Source organism: Schistocerca piceifrons, chromosome X (assembly GCF_021461385.2).
Source record: "Schistocerca piceifrons isolate TAMUIC-IGC-003096 chromosome X, iqSchPice1.1, whole genome shotgun sequence".
Classification (NCBI taxonomy): domain Eukaryota; kingdom Metazoa; phylum Arthropoda; class Insecta; order Orthoptera; family Acrididae; genus Schistocerca; species Schistocerca piceifrons.
Window position 1 is genome coordinate 259,982,698 of NC_060149.1, and position 21,807 is coordinate 260,004,504.

Consider the following 21,807-nt stretch of genomic DNA (forward strand, 5'->3'; position numbering starts at 1 on the left):
TGCTAATATTATCAAATCGTCCTCGAATCAGAAACCAAGCACAGTATACATTGTCATCTCCGATTTGTAGAACACGAAATTCAGTGTGATCATTGAGTGGACTAATACTGTGACGGCATTTTGTTTGCAACAGTCGGCTCAATTACTTCTGATGACGTCATGAAAAGCCAAAGAAATTAGATATTCCGAGTGATTATACCATTGCCTATGATGAAAGGGGGCTAACAGCGAGATCGATCACGGTGGAAGGTAAACAACTCTATATATTCCTCCGGGTCCTCTTACACAGAAGTCTCTCGGCTCGAACAGGAACTCGGTGTTTCATTTGTATATAAAAGCTTTATGTACCACTCTGATTAGGATAGTGAAAGCATTCGAATATGTTACTCTAGTTTCCACCCTACCGGACTTCAAAAATGTACGTGAGGTCCCTCAACAAAATGCATAAAATAATATGCAGCATCACAATAGGCACATTTGGCAAAAGCAATACCTGGACAGTCCTCAGGGTCATAGTTTTGAGCTGCAAAATCAAATGCCACTTGAATCACTTTCTAGTATTCAGCAACATGTGCGAGAAAATTTGACCGAGCCGCTTGCCAGGAATACTGAAGCACAGGCTGATACACTGGAGCAGACAGCTGGTTATGAACAACAGAATGCATTTTCATTATGAATATACTATTTCCTAATTTATTGTCGATGTGACTGTCGAAGTGACTGCAGAGAGTCCGTAACAAGAGTCTGTTATCCTTCCCGAAGATATTTTATGTCGGAAGAAATATACATCCAAAGGCTGTACGTATTTTGTTGTTATTGGCGGAATGATCATGTATACAATATCTTCACCCTCAAATGAGTAATTTTACTATTGTTGTGTCATTGTGAGCATTCCAAGAATCACAAAGTATTGTACACGTCTGGTTATTGCGAAATTGTCACTAGAAGCATTCATGAAAAAGGATTTTAGATGGTCTTTTGACACCATCCCACTTTTGCTAACTTCCAAATGTGTTTGATGGAAGATTCTTTTTAATTTTCGGGCCTCAAGTTTTTCTCTGAAGACAAACGCAGTTTTTTTGTCAGTGTCTACTCATAGGCAACTGGTGATCCCCCCTCATTTTCTTTTATACAAAGAGTCGCATCAAAAGTTAGTACATAATTAAATCCACTTTGATCAGTGTTCCCAATCCAGTTTTGCTGTAGCTCTGCAGTTTCCTGGTTTACTTCTTCGACAAAACGGGCTCCAGACTGGGGAATATCTTAGTCTCCCTGTATATCTCTGGCTGTCATGAAAGCAGTGATGCTTTCTTGTGACGCACTATGAAATCTGCAACATTTAAATTTTTTGTCCCCAGTGTCTCTTGTTTTTTACATTGCCCAAAATTTCAGGTGCCAGCAATCGACACGTTTTCCTTCATTCCCTGTTATATTCGATGAAATGACCTGGAGGAGTCTCTGCGAACACGTGAGATTCTGGCAAGAAAAAATGGGGGTGAGATGCGATTACAAGAACCCAGCAAGAGAATTCTCTTAGCTTCTGTCACCTCAATTCCCTAACATCCTATCTACGCGTGATGCCCCTGTTAAGCCAACCAACTCAACAGAAGTTTTGGTAACGAACCCCAGCGGGAAACTGAATCGGTCAGCGGACACGATTTGGAGGTCGGTGGAAAAAAAAAATGGTTCAAATGGCTCTGAGCACTATGGGACTCAACATCTTAGGTCATAAGTCCCCTAGAACTTAGAACTACTTAAAACTAACTAACTTAAGGACATCACACACATCCATGCCCGAGGCAGGATTCGAACCTGCGACCGTAGCAGTCCCGCGGTTCCGGACTGCAGCGCCAGAACCGCACGGCCACCGCGGCCGGCTGGTCAGTGGAAGGCAACAGGAAATCACAACTGAAATTCTCCCATGAGAATGCCAAGGCTTTGCTCAGTTCTAAATTTTCCGGAGCTTAAAGCCTCCCATCGGATCTCCGGAGGGACAGCATTGAAAGAAATCATTAGACTAACACCAATGTGCAAATTATGCTTGCGCATTATAAGAAAGACTGCAACATGGAATGTACGTGGGTTACTTCACACGGAGAAACTTGCTGCAGCATAAAGAGAAATAAGGGCGAATGACTTGGATATTCTTGGCCTTAGTGAGGCCCACTTGAGAAGTGACCATTTCATGACGCAAGGAAGGGACACTGTTTATTTTTCAGGGAGTAGAGACCAAAGCAGAAATAGTGCCGCAATAGTTGTTCCTAGAAATCTGAACAACTGTATTCTCAGTTACGAACCCATTAAGGAGACGGTCATCTCCATTAAATTGAATACTGCTCCATGTAAATTCAACATCATCCAGATCTATGCCCCTACTGCTGCAGCATCGAATGAGGAGATAGGAGTTCTATAAACACCTGGAACAAGATCCCTATGAAAGAACAGGCCATAATTCAAGGGGACTTCAGTGCTAAAATTGGAGAAACTACCCAAGATACACACTTACAATCTGTGGTTGGACCTTATGGTATAGGTGAGAGAAATGACCGATGCAGATACTTACTTGGTTGCTGTGTGATTAACAATTTGACTATCTGAAACGCAAAGTGCAAATGGTTCAAATGGCTCTGAGCACTATGGGACTTAACATTCCCCTAGAACTACTTAAACCTAACTAACCAAAGGACATTACACACATCCATGCCCGAGGCAGTATTCGAACCTGCGACTGTAGCAGTCGCGCGGTTCCGGATTGAAGAGCCTAGAACCGCTCGGCCACCGCGGCCGGCTACAAGTTCCAGCACACCCAAAACGACTGTACACTTGCATATCATCTGGTGATGGATTTAGAAACCAGAATGACTTCATCCTAGTGCGAAGACGTTGGAAGACTTCGATCATTAGACTGTACTGCCTTTCCAGCAGCTGACCGTGAAAGTGATCATAATCTGCTGTCCATGAAAATGCCCATTAAACTCAAATCCACCAAGATGAGCGGAGAAAGACAACTAAAACTCACAAGCAAGAAAGCTCTTCGCGAATTTGGTGAGGTTGTAAGACCAAAACTCCACAGCATCAGTCTTGATAAAGGTGCACCAGCATCACATGGGAGCAAGTGAAGGAGGTTGTTCCTTCATCACTTAAGATATCAGAACGACCACAGAGTACAAAACATCTTTGAATATCACGGTCCACACTAAAATTAATTGAAGAGAGAAGCAACCTGAAGAAAACTGGTATCCACACCTACCAGGACCAAGACAGATATAAGAACCTGTGCGGAGAAAAACAACAGAATTACAAGAAGGACAGATCACACTTCGTTAAGGGTATCTGTGATGAGATAGAACAAAATCATAGTCACAGTCAAGTACGTGATCTCCTCAAGAAACATAAAAGCATTACAGGTGAATTGAATCCTCATGCGTGGGTGAGAGATGATGAGAGTGGCAAGTAAGAAGCTGTTGAGAGGTGGAAACAATACCGTGAAAAGTTGTATTCCGGGAGTAACAACAGTGGAGAAATCCAAGCAGTTGATAAGCTTACATTGGAACCTACAAGCTCACGCAGCAAAATAGAAAACGGAATACGTCTGAGGAATTACAAATCCTCTGGTCTTGACACTATATCTGGTGAGATGTTCAAAGAAATGGGGCAGAAAGGTGTGCTGCATCCAATGTATAGAAGAATATGGGAAACTGGGGAATGGCCAGAAGATTGGTCGAAATCTCTTTTCGTCCCACTGTACAAGAAACAGACACTGAATTGCACCAACTATCGAACAACTGCTCTCACATCCCATGCAAGCAAAATTTTCCTCTACATCCTGAACCAGCGTTTGAAGCCAGACATTCAACCTCACATATCCACGGAACAAGCAGATTTTGTTGAAGCAAAATCAACTCGTTAACAAATTCTCAACATACGACGAATAATCGAGAAATCGCGAGAGTCCTGTGTTCCTGTCTTCATCTGCTCCCTTGAATACAGGAAAGCCTTTGGATGTGTTGTCTGGGAAATGTTGTGGCAGGTGCCTACAGGGTTCGATGTCCCGCCACACTTGACAGCACTGATCAGAAGTCTGTATAATAATCACCTCGCAGTTGTGGAGACAAATGCTGGCACATTTGATTTCTTCAATGTATCAAAAACTGTCAGACAGGGTTGTGTTCTATTCCCCCAATTGTACAACATCTATGAAAAACATGTTGTTAGGGATGCTTTTGATGGCTGGACTAAAGGCATCGCAATTTGTGGTAGAACTACTAACAACCTTCGATTTGCTGATGACACCGTGGTTTTAACCGGCAGCGAAGACGAACTTGCTGAGTTCTTAACAAAAGTAAAGGGCATTTGTCTATGATATGGTTTGGACCTCAATCTCAGCAAGTCCAAACTCAGGACAACTGATCGAGGAGTACAGGTTCAACTCAAAATGTCGAGTAAAAGAACTGGAAGTTGTGAATTCTTTCATCTATCTTTGGTGATCCATCTGTGACAAGGGAAGCTGTGAAGATGAGATAAGAAGATGGATCACGCTAGGGCGACTGGTTATGAAGAAGCTCACCAAAACTCCACAGCATCAGTCTTGATAAAGGTGCACCAGCATCACATGGGAGCAAGTGAAGAACAGAGCAATAATGAACACCGCAAAGATACGGCCTGTTAAAAAATTCGTGTTTTCCATCTTCTATTATGGTTGCGAGACATGAATACTTAAAGCCAAAGACAAACAGTGCATCAGTGCATTTGAGCTTTGGTGCTGGCGCAGGATGCTGCGCATAAAATGAACTGAAAAAACAACAAACGTGTCTACTGTTGAGCAACTCAGTATCTCCAAGCGCCTTTCTTCTCGTGCCAACCAAAAAATTATACAGTTCTTTGGCCATATTGTGAGAAGAGATGGAGAACATCTGGAGAAAATAATCATGGAAGGGAAGATCGAGGGCAAGAGACCAAGAGGAAGAGCTGCGAACAGGCGGACTGATCAAATCAAGATCTTGGGTCTACCTCTTCAGTGGGTTCTAAGAGAAGCTGGTAACAGTCTGGGATGGACAAGCTTGGTTCATTCGGTCATGACGCTCACCAATGAGCACAATGTCTTGTGGTGGTGATGATGATGATGAGTAGGATGATGATGAAGATGCTTGCTATGTTAAAATGGGATAGAATGTGTTTTATCTCTAGTTCTTTAATTGCCTTGTTTCCTAAGAATGGATGTTCATTACGTCTTTTTTTTCTTCAGATAATCAAATACTACTTTGATGTTCCATGTGTCTTTTATAGATGGATGTCTCTTCAATAACGAGATGTAGATTGGAACTTTACGTGGAGGTGTACAATAATCATCATTAATACGCTGAAGGCGTTCTTGCGAAAATTTTGTTAAAATACTAAAAGAATTGGACTTCCTTCCTGATGAAGGTTCGTAATGAACAAAACTGTTAGCTTCTCTTTGAAGAGAACAGTTTCCGCCATTGCCACTAGCACTACGATCTTGAACGCCATTAATCGCGTTATCGTCTGTAAAGTCGTTTTCTTCATCCACTATCCTGTCTAATTTAACTTCATTTGAACAATCAAATGAATATTCATGTTCTTGAACAATCAAATTCACCAAAACATTGCGAAAGCGGCATCATCCTGCTCCACACCATCGCCTGTCAGAAGCGCCTTCTTAATTTGGATGCCACAATATTTAAAACGTTCCAAACATTAATGTTTTCGTTCATTTTTGTTGTGTGTACGTACACTACGCACGTCAGCTAGTTGCTCAGATAACTGACTGACTGGCGCGTTAACACCCCCCACCTCAATACTCCACGACTGCAAGCGCTGTTCTGGACAAACCAAGAGCAACACAGTCACACGCCGTCGCAGGCGTGGTTAGGAATGTGAGATGGGACTGTGTACAAATGTTTAAATACAAATTCCTTTTCGAGCCCAGAGATGCCCCTTGTTAGCATTAATCGAGCGAGGTGGCGCAGTGGTTGGCACGTCGGACTCGCATTCGGGATGACGATTGACGGTTCAAATCCGCGTTCGCATCCAGATTTACGTGTATCGTGCTTTCCCTAAACCTCTCCAGGTAAATGCAGGGACAGTTCGTTTGGAAGGACATGGCAGATTTCCTTCCCCATCCTCGAAACAACAGAGCATGTGCACCATCTCTTACGACCTCAATGTCGACTGGACATTAAATGCTAATCTTCATTCCTTCCTTTCTACCTTCTTAGTACTGAGCGGCCCCTAAGGATAAAATTGAAATCCCGGTTACGTAGTTGCTACATGATATGATCTGCTACGACAGCACCCCAGCACGCCGATGCAAGGGACAACAGTTGTCTCTCACGTAATTTAATTCTACAAGAGGCGATCAAAAAGTTTCCGTTCGGAGGTCGTATAGTCCATAATCTGTATGACAATCAGGCAAAATCACCGTGAATATAGAGGCAATCGTCCCACTGACGCACTAGCTTGAAGATACCGTTTGCTAAAACACCATGTACTGCTGCGCGAGGTAGTCCGTAACTGCATGCTGCACATCCTCTTCAGACAGGAATCGTCGACCCTTCAAATCCTTTTTTAAGGGATCGATGCATGATAATCGCATGGGAAGACATTAGGACTATAGGGTGGGTTCTCGGGTGTCTCCCACTTGAGTTCGCCTAACTTCTGCGTTACGACATTTGCGATATGGGGACGTGCGTTATCATGAAGCTGCAGCCTCTTGTCGCCGTTTTCTCGGAAGTTTCACCTTAATTGTACGCCGTAATTTCTCTAGCATTGTGCTGCACCGTTCCCCGTGATGAAGATACCAGGCTGCTTGAAATCAACAAGCAATGGGCCCCGGTAATCAAAGAGCAGGGCGAGCACCACCTTTCCAGCAGATAGCTGGCTCTTGAACTTCTTGGAACGAGGATATGATGAACGCTTTCGGCTCCATTTCCCAGCTTTCGTCACCTGGAACTATGCACTGAAGGAACATGTTACTTTCGACAGTGAAGCGCATCAGGTGGTTGAGCCAAACAGGCAACGTGTTTGCTTATTGTTCGGCTTTCAACGTCTGGGGTGTCCTCTGGCTGCAGACATTATGGTAGCCCAACTTCTATCGGATAATACGTCGCGCGTTACTGAAGCTTATGTGATCCTTTGCTAGCACCCTAATCGAATCGTCAACTGCCTGATTGTTGTTGTCCGTAATGGATGAGAATGGCCTACCGGATCGACAACCGTCTTGTGTCGAATCACAGACAGAATGGAACTTGGCGCACCATTCCCGCTACGGTAGATTTCGACAGACGTGCTGTCGAGGCGGATGCTGTGATTGCTGGTGCTTCGCTTCCATGCGTTTGTTTGATGTGGGTATGACCCTCTCCTTCTCCACGCCCCTCCCCTCCTCCCCCCCCCCCCCCCCCCGCCATGACTGGCTGACCAGACCGCAACACATTTATGTTGCCATAATTATTCGGTGGCACCTTAAAATAAGCTTTATGCTCCGAAAACAGTCGTGCAATAGATTAAGAACTTACTGGGACATGAAGCGAATTTTTTATTCTACAAATACGTTCCTCTTGATTAAATATTTTGTATGTGAGATTGTTTTTGGCAACAGCTGAGTTGTGAATATCTCGATATTTCCTGTGACAGCACTGTTTTGCACTTCATTCTGATACTGTGTGTATAGACTGATATAACTCTAAAACGTGATCCCAGTTGTACCTCTGGGACCATCCACCTCCAAACACCTTCGCCACAGCTTCCCGCTTCTGGCATGGCACCAGTACCGTTGGCTTGCGTCACTGCGACACTGCACTACCCGAGCTGCCATCACCGAAGCTTCTCCTGTGCAGCATCGCCGCAGTTTCCTCCTCCTTCTCGTGCAGTACCTGAACCTTCGTCCACATGTGTCCTCACATATAATTCTTCCGATAGCTCTGATCAATACACCTCCCTACTCACACCTATTCCCTCCCTCCTGGCCCAGCCCGTGCCTTATCCATGCTGCAATGTCTGATCCGGTCTTCTATGTCTAACCTCCCCACACGTTTTTTGAATATCCTTTCCAGGCATGATCACTGCACCCGTTTTCCCATTTCTCTGGTGCTTCTACATCAAGCCGTACCCTCCGGACACAATACTCTTCAATTTCAAGTGCTCCCACAATCACTTCTGTCCTCCGGGCACAATGATTTTACATCCCAAGTGCTTCCACAACCACCGCTGCCGCGGCACATTTTTCTGCCCTCTAGGCCCAACGATTTTACTTTTTGCATGTTTCTGAGCTCGTCTCTTTCTTTCCAACTGCTTCCATATTTATCTATGCCCTCCAGGTACAACAAGTCTACTTCTCCCACACTCCTGCACTCCTCACCACAGTTTTCCTTGCCAAATGCTTCCACCATCACATCTGCCCTCCAGGTGCATTTATTTCGCACCATTTTCAGCCATCAGCCAGTATGTCTGTTGCTTCGTTATGTCTCTTTGCAGGCTAGCTCTGGACAGTTCGCTCTTTGGCTGCTAGCAGTCTTGCCAACTGCCCCAGTTTTGCCCACACCAGCTTTACGATGCAGCCAGGATCCCAGCCTAGGGGCATGGCCACCGGATATCTTAGATGCCACAAACTCTCAGTTCTGCTGATACTTGATGCCAGCAGCGGTCAGGTCATGGGAGAACTGACACTACACACCAAGTCCACATGCCACCTCCCAGATTAATCTGTTTTGCCGTGTGCCGGCCGCGGTGGTCTAGCGGTTCTAGGCGCTCAGTCCGGAACCGCGCGACTGCTACGGTCGCAGGTTCGAATCCTGCCTCGGGCATGGATGTGTGTGATGTCCTTAGGTTAGTTAGGTTCTAAGTTCTAGGGGACTGATGACCACAGATGTTAAGTCCCATAGTGCTCAGAGTCATTTGAACCATTTTTTTGTTGTGCCGTGGAAAACTTCGCCACCCTCGGGCATTGGGATTTCATAGTATTTTGTTGCCGTGTCGGACTTTCTCCATCCCAGGACCATGGACAACGCAAAACAAGTGTAGCAGAAACAGTTCAAATGGTTCAAATGGCACTGAGCACTATGGGACTTAACATCTACGGTCATCAGTCCCCTAGAACTTAGAACTACTTAAACCTAACTAACCTAAGGACATCACACAACACCCAGTCATCACGAGGCAGAGAAAATCCCTGACCCCGCAGAAACAGTGTCCACATCCTCCAGCCTCATATGAGGTCGGCCCACCGTCGGTCCAGGCATCGACTCGATGGACATCGACCACAGTCCACCTGGGTCACCAGATCCACAGGTGTGTACATGCTTCCTGGGACTTTGAGATGTACTGCATCCTCTCGTCCTTCACAAGGGACAGGGATTCTGTGTGACAAACCTGCAACCTCTCTCACATCTGTGGTATGCAAGCAGTCTAACCTGCAAGGGGCTACATCGGCAGACGACAGAGCGACGATCAAGCACGCCGACTAGGCCAGCAGGCGGCAGTGTGAACGTCGCTAGAGGTCCTGCCCTCTTGGACCTGTTTGCTTCCACCACACGATCGCATATAGTTCCTCTAGTTTTGCTGTGCTGCCTGGGTATATAGGCTAATGCAGATCCACTCCGACTGGACTTCCATCTAGTCTATGGGCCAGGTACTGAATCCACCCGCAGCTCTTAACTCACAGTCTCGTTGGAAACTATGCAACCTGCGACGTTGTCAGTGTCTGTCATAATCATCATTGAGATATGGCCTCCGTATCAGGGACAGCAAGGACTTCTGGTATCAGCTATCGAACTTATTGTTTCGCTATCAAGTGAATCTGAGGTTTGACTCATTCTTCATTGAGGCCGCCAGCTAAATTTCATACTTGCGTAAATTCAGAGCATATTACGAATCTTCACAAACAGTTGTTATGATTAACTTTTTCTCCAAGGAGGAGTTTTTTGGTTTATGTATTTCTTAATACAACTGTTCTAAATTGTTGACCTGTGTTCTTACTGCGCCTCAACCGGCGCAAGACTTATCAAAGTTAACGGATGAGATAGGGACAGAAAGGAAGTTGACATTTCAAATATTACACATGAACACAAATCAGATGGATATCGCCAGCACATCATACCGAAAGGCGTCGCATTCTGACTTTAATATCACTGTGCAGAGTTTCACACAATCCCGACAACGAAACAGTGGTTTCATATATTTTGAGAAATAGAGTTACAACGGTTTCGACGAGGACCACCTCGAGTCCGCATTTAGACATTTGAAGAATGCGTTTCGAAAGGACAGCCATTGTGAACTATATATTAAGCTACCGCTCTCTAAGAAACTACAACAGGGAGGAAGGGTAGTTCTATGGTTTTGATATTGATAAGCTGGAGATGGGCTGCACCCTTCTTTTTTCTTCTCTAACGATGTGCCACGGTATTACGTATCATGACGCAGTGATCTCCATGTGTACCAGCACCTATATACATCTACCCGTACACAAAAAAATTAAATTAAGTACGTAACTTTATTTTTTCGCGGGGAGAGTCAAAACTTTATGACCACTCCCTCTAGATATTCAACGAGCATAAGTTGAAGCACCTATAACCGTCTGTCTTTGCTGTGGGGCTACATTTCGTAAGATATCAGGTTTCTGAGTTTGACAAGGCAACCGACTAATTTATAACCACTCAGGAAGATAAAAAATGAACTCAAAGAGTAAAGGGTGGTCTTTGTCGATGAGTTCTAGAGATTTATGACCTTCCTCTTGACTGCAGCAATTGTTATACTTGCCAGTATCAGAACATTCTGCAGAATATCGCTGCAAAGTTTAGTATCGACATCTGGACACATCAGCAAATGCTGAGCGTAGGTTTACAAACAGGCATAAAATTATGTTTGATGATACGAAAACTCTTGTCCCATTTATAAGTATCAATACGTAAGTATCCTCTCATCAACGATGCTGTAGCCAGTTTATAAAGCCTCGTTGAAAACACATCTGGCCACGTATAAAAGAATCTAAGTATTGTGATTTCGTGGAATGATATGTACTAATATGTTCGTTTTTGTGATCTTATTGAGTCAGTGCAACATATTTGTAATGAGTTTGTATACATTTTTGAAAACAGTTTTTTCTATAAAGATAATTAAATATAATACAGAAACCTTGGATCACTACAGGTATCACTGTCTCTTCGGCAACGAAAAAATGACTTCTAAAAAACAGCTACAAAAAGTAAAGATCCAGCAATACTTTCCTATTATAAACAGTACTGTGAAATAATAATAAAGGTTGTAAAAAATCCAGGAGTGTGCACATCTTGTCTGAAATTGACAAATCAATTAACAAAAAACATCAATATGAAATATTGTTAAAAGAGCGACGAGGAAAGAATCCATAGAACGTCACATTATTTCTGTTATAGGGAATGGTACTGTTGTAAAAGACAGTTCATGTGTAGTAGATATTTTTAATAATTACTTTTAAAAAAGTGGGTGTGAATATCGGTGCAAACAGTTCAGAAGATAAATCAAAACAGTATACAGAAGAGGCAATATAGAGGACATTTAGCGAATTATAAATTAATCCCACATCCACATCCACATCTAAAATGAGGAAGATCATTATAATTCTAAAAGGTAAAAGTTCATATGCGGTGGATAATATCTCCAACAAGACAGTAAAAATTTGTGGCCGTATAATATGTAATGTTCTTAGTACTTTATGTAATGCCTCACAGCTCAGGGTGTTCTTCCACAAAGACTGAAATATGTCACTGTTAGGCCTCTCTATAAAAAGAAAGCGATTCCATAGATGTCATAACCAGCGCCCACTATCACTCCTTACAGAAGTTTCTATAGTTTTTGAGAATCTAATGTACTCCAGAGTTGTCACCCGCCTGTGTAGTAATGGGGTACTTAACCAATCGCAGTTTGGATTTCAAAAGGGCCATTTTACTGAGTCAGCTATTTATACATTTACTTAGCACATAATAAAATCTTTAAATGATAAGTAATCACCGATTGAGATATTCTGTGCCTTATCGAGGACATTGGATTGTGTCAATTATAATTTTCTATTAGAGACGTTAAGTTTTTATGGAATACAGAAAGTTATCCTACGGTGTTAGAGAAATACAAAGAGGAACGCCACATCATCTGCATGGGCAGAAGTTACAATTACAGTCCCACAAGGTTCGACCATTGGTTACTTTATGTTGATGATTAACTCTTTTATTTGAATCAGGAGGCACAATTAATCCTATTTACAGGTGGTACACGCATTGTTGTGAAGCCAAGCAAAGTAGCGTCAACACAAAATTGTAAAATACGATTTTGTGAAAGTTACCGAATGGTTTTCACAAATGTGCTTTCTTGAAACATGGAAAAATCGCAGTTCATTCAGTTCCGTACTGTCAAAAATGTCCTGCCTCCTAATAACTAAGTACTACGACAAGATATAATAAACAGGGTAGTTAATTGTAAGTTCTTAGAGGTGCGTAATGATGAAAACTTAAACTGGAAAAACCGTATAGCAGATGTGCTAAAACGTTTAGGTTCGACTATTTTTGTTATAAGAATAATTGCCAACCTTTCGGATAAAGAAGTCAGTCAGTTAACATATTCTGCATATTTTCATTCACTGGAGCCTTATAGAATATTATTTCGAGGCAACTCCCAGCCTAGACCAGAGATATTTACAAATACAACACTCGAAGGAAAAATGATCCGCATTATCCTTTAATGAATCTAACTATGGCAGAGAAAGGGGTGAAATATGCTACCGTTAAACTCTTTGGCAATCTACCCATGCAAATAAACATATATGAGAAGTGCTTTTAAATGTAGATTAAAGATTTTCCTACCCAATAACTCCTTCTGCATCATACAGGAATTCTTGAGTAGAGATAATTGGTCATTAAAAAGAAAACCATAAATGGCCAGCACGTGGCCATATAAATACTGTTTTATATATTTTTTAAAAGTTGTCTGCAAGTGTTCTATATTGAGGTGACAAGTCATGGGATACCTCCTAATACCATGTTGGACCTCTTTTGCCCGTCGTATTGCAGCAACTCCCCGTAGCATGGACTCGACAACCCGTTGAAACTCGCCTGCAGAAATTTTGAGCCATGCTGCCTCTGCAGCCCGTCCATAATTGCGAAAGCGTTGCCAGTGCAGGTCGAAATGCAAGACCTGACTTTTCGATTATGTTTGATTCATGTCGGGTGATCTGGGTGGCCAAATCATTCGCTCAAATTGTCCAGAATGTTCTTCACACCAATCGCGAACAATTGTGGCCGGATGACGTGACATCATTGTTTGGGACCATGAGAAGCGTGAATGGCTGCAAATGGTCTCCAAGTAGCCAAACATCACCATTTCCAGTCAATGATCGGTCAGTTTGACGAGAGGACCAGTCCATTTCAAGTAAACACAGCTCACGTCATAAGGAGCCGCCACCACCAACTTGCACAGTGCCTTGTTGACAACTTGAGTCCATGGCTCCGTGGGTTCTGCGCCACACTCTAACCCTACCATCAGCTCTTACTAACTGAAATCGGAGCTCATCTGACCAGGCCACGTTTTCCAGTCGTCTAGTATCCAACCGACGTGGTCACGAGCCCAGGAGAGGCGTGCAGGCGATGTCGTGCTGTTAGCAAAGGCTTTCGTGTCGTTCGTCTGCTACCATAGCCCATTAACGCCGAATTTCGACGCACAGTGCCAGCATATACATTCCACATTGATTTCTGCGGTTATTTCAAGCAGTGTTTTTTGTGTGTTAACACTGACGCGTCTAGGAAAACGCCGCTGCTCTCGGTCGTTAAGTGAAGGCCGTCAGCCGCTGCAGGCATCCATGGAGAGAAGCAATGCCTGAAAAGTCGTATTATCGGCAGACTCTTGACACTGCGGATGTCGGAGTATTGAATTCCCTCACGATTTCCGAAACGGAATATCCCATGCGTCTAGTTCCAACTACCATTCCGCGTTCAAAGTCCGTTAATTTCCGTCGGACGGCCATAATCACGTCGGAAACCTTTTCACATGAATCACCTGAGTACAAATGACAGCTCCGTCAATGCACTGCCCTTTTATATCTTGTGTACGCAATACCGCCATCTGTATAAGCGTATATTGTTATCCCATGACTTCCGTCGCCTCAGTGTATGTTCGTTCTGTTGAAACGTCTCACACCATGGCGTTTATATCTAATTTGATCTGCGGACCAAAGAACTAAAAAACTAGTTAACTAACCTGTAATCGATCAGATTATGCAACAACAGACTGCTGCCTTATGTTTAGTGGTGCATGGACGCGGTGCTTGATGTTAAAAGGCTACAGAGGAATACGCCAAGCTGTTTACCTTCTAGTGAGATCGTTGGTGCTACTAGCATTCTTCCATCTCAGACATCAATATAATCGTCGGTAGAATACCTTCATTCCTCGACCTTCGTATGACGTCACCACAACTTAAATCAGCTGGTTGATAAGCTTAGCCGGCCGGAGTGGCCGAGCGGTTCTAGACGCTACAGTCTGGAACCGCGTGACCGCTACGGTCGCAGGTTTGAATCCCGCCTCGGGCATGGATGTGTGTAATGTCCTTAGGTTAGTTAGGTTTAAATAGTTCTAAGTTCTAGGGGACTGATGACCTTAGAAGTTAAGTCCCATAGTGTTCAGAGCCATTTGAACCATTTTGATAAACTTAAAATAACACCAAAGCATCAGTTACTACAGTCAGCTCCTATCATTCAAGCTTTTAGGTCGGGGGAAGTCATATTAAGCTTTAATTTAAACTTAACGAGGCACTGAAACCAATAGGAATTTGTGTCACTGCCGGCTTTCTCGGCGTATTCCAATGATAGGATCTTCCCGGTTTATCAGCCAAGCGGTGGCGTCGTCTTGTCTCGCAACGTTTCGATGAGTTTCATTTCTATTTTCACCTAAAGCTTATGAGTATGAAAGTCATCGAAACGTTGCGACAAGACGTCACTACTCGGCTGATCATCAGAGAAGATTTTATGGATAGAAATTTATCCTTGAACGTCGTCACTGCTGTAACATAAAAATTAGAACACCTCGAAGGCGACACACAAAAAACCTCACAATGCCATCAAGTGTGCTAAGTGCGTTCAGGAGGGCCATACTGAACGACATGTAGGATCTCAGCAGCCCCGCGCGACTAGCGCCAAGGAGGACAGACGTATTCTTCACTGCGTCGTTTTGGATTGTACGGCATGATTAGAAAATAGGCCCGTTTTCAGCATTACGTGCGACGACGACCGGAGAGAGAAAATGCCTTCGACTGTTGCCTTGGCCAGAACGATTTTCCAAATTTCTGACACTTAGAAGACAGCTGGCTATGGATTGCCAACACTCGCTGGCCACTACGATTGATGAAGTTTGTCATAGAGTTCAAGCAGCATGGAATGATGGACCCATACCTGTCATCCAAAGAAGGTTGCAATTGATGCTCGGCCGGGTTAGAGCCTTCGTTGCTGCTAGAGGTGGCAGCTTTGTGTACTAAATTTCGAATCTTGGATGTTGCCAAATTCCTTTTAAATTTGATCTTATATTATTGCTACTATATTTTGCATGCACAGTAAGTGAAATTTCGTTTTTTTTCTCTCCTTCCTGATGTTGCAGTTGTAATAGTTGTCACACTGTTCACCTTGTTCTATATATGTGCACGAAAACTACTACTATTAATTATTACTATACCTGAATCGTTATTATCTTTATACAGCAGTACGACATGATGGGATCCCAAAGGCTTTACCCTGTCCAGTCACATTAATGTAAACATGTGTCAGAAACCTGAATAACCACCTTTCGCAGCGCTGACCACTGATAGACGAACTCTTATGGGACTTGGTAAGAATGTCTTCCACGAGTAATGAGTGTGTTGGGTAGTGCCACTACGAATGTAGTGTGTGGACATATAAGGTGAGAGTGTGGGTCTCGCGGGAGGCGTGCGCGAGATAGTCTCTGTAGTCGCACTATCCTCTGTGCCCCCGGTGGCTCAGATGGATAGAGCGTCTGCCATGTAAGTAGGAGATCCCTGGTTCGAGTCCCAGTCGGTGCACACATTTTCACCTGCCCCCGTTGATATATATCAACGCCTGTCAGCAGCTGAAAGTATTAATACATAATTCTAATTTCGTACCGGAAGAGAGTCAGTGAGATTCTGGAAGGTACCGACAGCGATGTGGAGCCATGCCGACTCCAGTGTCACGGCCAGCTGCGCTGGGTTTCTCGGTTGAGGAAACATGGCGCGAACAGCCAGATCAAGGTGGTCCCACAGATTCTAGACTGGGTTTAAATTCGGGGAATTTGGTGGTCAGAGGAGTGAGGAAAACTCATACTAGCGCTCTTCGAACTACGCACGCACACTGCGAGTCGTATGGTTCAGATGGCTCTGAGCACTATGGGACTTAACTTCTGAGGTCATTAGTCCCATAGAACTTAGAACTACTTAAACCTAACTAATCTAAGGACATCACACACATCCATGCCCGAGGCAGGATTCGAACCTGCGACCGTAGCGGTCGCGCGGTTCCAGACTGCAGCGCCTAGAACCGCTCGGCCAACTCCGAGTCGTGTGTCACGATGCTTTGTCCTGCTAGCAGATTCCGTCGTGCGGAAGAAAAACTGACTGCATGCAGGGATGGACGTGGTCCTCAAGGATAGCTGCATAGTTGTGTTGATCCATTGCTCCTTCCAGAATGACTAGAACACCCAGGGAATGCCGCGAAAACAATGCCCAGACCATCACGTTCCCTCCACCGACCTGGATCCATCCGAAGACTGTTGCAGGCTGTTTGCTTTCAGACGTTTTACACCGTTCACGCCAACGCGATTCTTCTGAAAAGACCACCTGTCGCCACTCAGTGGACGTCCAGCTGTGGTACTGGCGTGCAAATTGAAGCCTTCATCGCTGATGAACAGCAGTCGGCATCGGTTCACGAACTAGACGCCTACTACGGAGGCCCATACGCAGCAACGTTCGCTGAATGCTTGTTGAGAAGACACTACTCAGCCCCTTCGTTCTACTGAGCGGTCAGTCGTTCAACAATTACACGTCTGTTCGTCCGAACACATATCCGCAGCCGTCATTCACCCCTGTCATCTACGGCCCGTGGTCCACCAGTTGCGTCAGCTCCGGTTTTGGATAGCGCCTTTTTCCCATGCACGGTATACTTTAATCACGGCAGTAGATGAATAATTTAAATACTTAGCCATTTTGGAAATTATTGCACCCTTTGCCGGAAAGCCAGTGACCAACCTCTTTTGAAAGTACGATAAAACGATCCATTTCCGCATTACGACTGCACAGTTTTCCGCGTCTCCTCGACACGCTTTATACACACTCCACTGCTAGTGCTGCCACCTGCCTCTTGTAAGTGGTTATTTCACGTTTACGTCGAACACAGACGGTGGTCACATTAATGTAACTGGACTGTGTACAAAGTAAAACCAGTTTTAAACGCCTCCTCCATGGTGTTGCCATGTGGTAACAAACCGCACATTTATGTAGAGCCCTTTTGGGTAGCCGCGTGGTTTGAGGTGCCTTGCCACGGTTCGCGCGGCTCCCCCGTCGGAGATTCGAGTCCTTCCTCGGGCATGGGCGAGTGTGTGTTGCCGTTAGCGTAAGTTCGTTTAAGTTAGATTAAGTAGTGTGTAAGCCTAGGGACCGATAACCTCAGCAGTTTGGTCCCATAAGAAAAAAAGAAAAAAAAGTATAACATTAATGAAACCACTCGTATATGCCTGATGTTTCCGACTGGCAGTATGCGAAGTACTGTTGCATCGAGCTAGACTAAGTCTAGCATCATGATGTTGGAAAAAACAGCTGAAAATCGATAATATTTTCTGTAGATCGAGTATATGTGAACACACGCGAATGCAGCTGAAAGAGCGAATTACTTCTGCGAATTAGATCACATCTAGTTAGATTTTTAAAGTAGTAATAATGATGCTAGATGACAGCACAAATTATGTTTGAATGTCGCTGTAACCAAACGATTAATAATTGAGAAATATTTTCAGTTTGATGCCGTATGATAAAAATTTCAAAATAATTAATACACCAAAATTAAATTAAAATACCTATGTTCAACCTCTTACTTAGTATTCTGCGTGTCAGACCCTACCCACAGATATTTTTTCACTGACTTTTTTTCCTAAAAATAAATGCCATGAAATAGTGGGTTAATGGCCAACAATGTATTTTGTAGTCCAAACCACAGTTCATCACGGTTAACATCATATGCCGGTAGCCAGTTTATAAAGCTATCAGCAAAAAAAAAAAAAAAAAAAAAATAACTGTCCAGTTTTCAATGTATCGAAGCGAATGCAACAGAGAAGGTGAATAATGGTACTGGTACGACAGATACCCTTCGCCACACACTGTAAGGTTCCTTGTAGAGTGCAGATGTAGATGCAAAACCACAATTTACTGTAGGTAACAGACAAGGGCAAAATAATCGTAAAAGAAAAAGTAAAGGATCAGGTTGAAGATAGAGGAAATTAGAGCTGATATTGAGAACTATTACTCTTTACTGTGAGAAATGTAATACCGGAGACGAATGTCTCTCTTTAAGCTGTCTTAGAATATAGCTAACTACAATGAAACTGAACTACATAGCAAACCACTATTTCGGCAGTTAACAGAAAAAATACGACCTCATCTATAATGCGATGATTTTCATACTACCAGTTGGTTATGCTGATGGATTATATATAAGATAACAGCGGATGGATTTCCTGTATGTGTAGCTCGACATTTTGCCATACGCCACATATTAACGGAACGTACTAACATCTACATATGAGATGGTAGTTGCACCACCAGCGCATATAATATCTAGGTGGAAACCAATACAATATGAAGCAGTTTCTAACTCACCCGTCATTTTCTACTTTGCAGGGCTTCAGGTGTATGTAACTGGAGGGAAAGATGCCCTGAAACAAAACATATATTATTAAAACACACAAGGAAATAATACAATCAAGTTAACTAAGTTTACTTCTAGGGGGTATAAAACATTAAATTCAGGTATCTTATTGACTAGCTGTAAATTCTCTGATTTTCGCTTCAGTAAAGATCTACATGCACGATCGTAGCGAAAACTCCTCCCATGAAATAGCACCTTGCGAAAAAATACGGCAATTACATAGGGAAAGACCTGTAGCGTAGAGGGCACAGATGTGTCGAACGCAATACATACATTACGTCCACGTGCTTCGAAACGCAAGGAACGTCTTCACTTTTTTAAACTTACCTGAATCCTCTTTCAAACAGGTGAGCACACACACACACACACACACACACACACACACACACACACACACACGTCTTAGTGACTACCAACTCCATCTGGACACACTCATACATGGAAATTCATTTTAATTACCTAGGCGACATGAACATCACTTTTGCCCTCATTTTGCTAAAATCCATGTTGAAAGACGCTGCATTACAAAACAACAAGTTCAAAACACATAGGATCACGATGCCATCAAGCAACAAAACTACAAAACCAAAACTGATTTAGGGAATTTTTGCCAGAGGAAAATTCTGTTGCTCTTAAAATTCCAGACAAATATTAACATTTTATAATGTGGAGCTTGATGCATATCGTTCGCTGTGGTTCTCGTGAGTCGAAGGTGTCAACAGTAGTGAAAGCAAGTTGCCTTTCACACTTCCGACCTCAACACACGATTAACTCTACGAGCTATTCGAGCTTACAATAACACAGAATGACGTTGGTAATATAACCATTAACGCTGCTCAATGTAGATGCAGGTCAGATTTAATTACCAAAAATAATCAAAAAAATTGTAAAAAGAAATGAAACAATTAACCTCCTCGTTTAATCAGAAATGTTCCTAGTAATGACACCTGTTTTACACCGGAACGCCGACACAGCGAGTGCACAATTGTCATATAGAACCGACTGATAATTATTAAAAGGAAAAGGGTCACCTTATCAGCTATTTGTAGGGCAAAGAAATGATAATATTCGTTAAAATTAACCATACATTTATTGAGCCTTAAAAATTAGTTCTCAGATCAAGGTAAATTACAGTTACGGTTCACTATGTTAAAGACAAAAATTAATGACCACGAAATTACAAAAAGAATTACATTAATCAGCAGCGAGACAAAATTGCTGTCTATTTTGAAAGCACTGTATAAATGCTGAAGGCACCTGAAGCTACGCTGAAGGCTGCCATTGAAACTTCAAATGAATTTTCAGAGTCTGTGCACCTCGCAAATGCGATAATACTGGAGAAGATCGACTCACGATCTCAGTACAAAAAATTTACTGTAAAAAGCAAACTCACATTGCGGAATAAACTCGGAAATTGTGAGCTGTACGGAGGAAAAGCAGCGCAAATGGTACTCGAAAAAAGCGACAGGCTGGTCTGGGCAACTGTCGATATCTCCATGACGTAACGTCGCCCCCGCCGTCCCAAACGGTGAACACCAATTGTGTCCTATCTATATTCCAATTCGCTCCTAAATGCCACCGGTTGGAGGGGAGGATTCACGAGTTTTGCCACCGTGACAATCGAAAATTTTTCAGCAAGTTTTAAAATGCGGGGGATGCTTGCAGAATTTTCTCCACAGGTGCATGTTGTGTTTCCGTAAACTGACTAGAATTTGGCACTGGACGGTCTCTCGTGCAACTCGTTTCCCACGCTGTGTACAATAAAATGGCGGTGGGTCATTATCTGCATATGCTTCTAAGAAAGTCTGTGAGCATTGCTGGCTATCCCCCAAGGACCACTCGTGTTTCGCACAGCACTGAAAAGGCGCTTTGCGATACTCCGGCCTGGGAGCACCGTTACCTACGGCGTTCTTCCCACGCGACTCTACCGTTCTTGGGGGGGAATTTGGGGAAATTTTCCGAAAATTCGTTCCTCAACCACCCATCACCTAAAGCTTGCAGCTGGCCTTTCTCACCACATTCCAGCAGTGGGGAATGTAGCAAGTTCATACTCCAGACTTCACAAGCCCTGTATCTCCACCCAGAAAATTTAGGATAATACAACGGCAATGAATTTATTTATCGTCGCTTAACGACATGCGATCAACAAGTCACCTCATTTTTAAAGACAGAATGGCGAATTTTCGAATTTCAGAAAATTCCTTCACTTCGCACAGCAATTAAATTTTACTTCTAAATAATTATAATGCTACAAAAATCTACTTTATTTGGTACCAAAGTCTAATGATAGCGAGTTCTTGTGCCTGGGAACACCATGCCTACAGTTTCTAGGACATCTGTGGTGTTTCTCATAGCAGCAGTGCAGTAAAACAATGAATCGAAGAAGCTCAAAAGTTCTACCATGCCTTCAAGAACTAGTTTAGCGTGCATGTGAATGATTCACACAAGAACTGATCAGCTTTAATTCCAGTCTCGAAACTTCAAACGCAGAAGATAGCAGAAAGATAAGAGTGTGAGGTGTTCCCAACCTGGCGTGAATTAACAAATATGCTCTATTTGTTGCTTCTGTTTCTTTAAGGTGTCTCATCATCGTAGGAGGAATAAAACGAGTTTGTTTGACTACCCAAACATTCCACGATGTTTGAGGCCTGTTGCATATAGCGATAAGCTTCTTGTTCCATCCACTATAAGACAGATCACGCCCTGTGCAGAATTACGTGACGACAATATCGAAGTTGTGCAAGTGCACGTATCACGCGAAACATCAATTTCCAAATTCACACGAATTAAATAACGTAACGTGAGATATTAGTTTAACAATACCAAACGCAGAAACAGTAACAAAAAGACTGCATGAGTGAAATTTGCTGGA

The 21,807-nt window shown here is 43.2% G+C and overlaps 1 protein-coding gene across 1 annotated transcript in view; it reads right to left on the reverse strand.

Moving 5' to 3' along the window:
- The window catches only part of LOC124722296 (dedicator of cytokinesis protein 3-like), a 636,964-nt gene that overhangs the window by 193,057 nt on the left and 422,100 nt on the right, over positions 1 to 21,807 (reverse strand). The window contains exon 4 of the mRNA XM_047247479.1: positions 18,887 to 18,942. Coding sequence (XP_047103435.1) covers positions 18,887 to 18,942 — 56 coding nt within the window. The remainder of the gene's footprint in view (positions 1 to 18,886; positions 18,943 to 21,807) is intronic.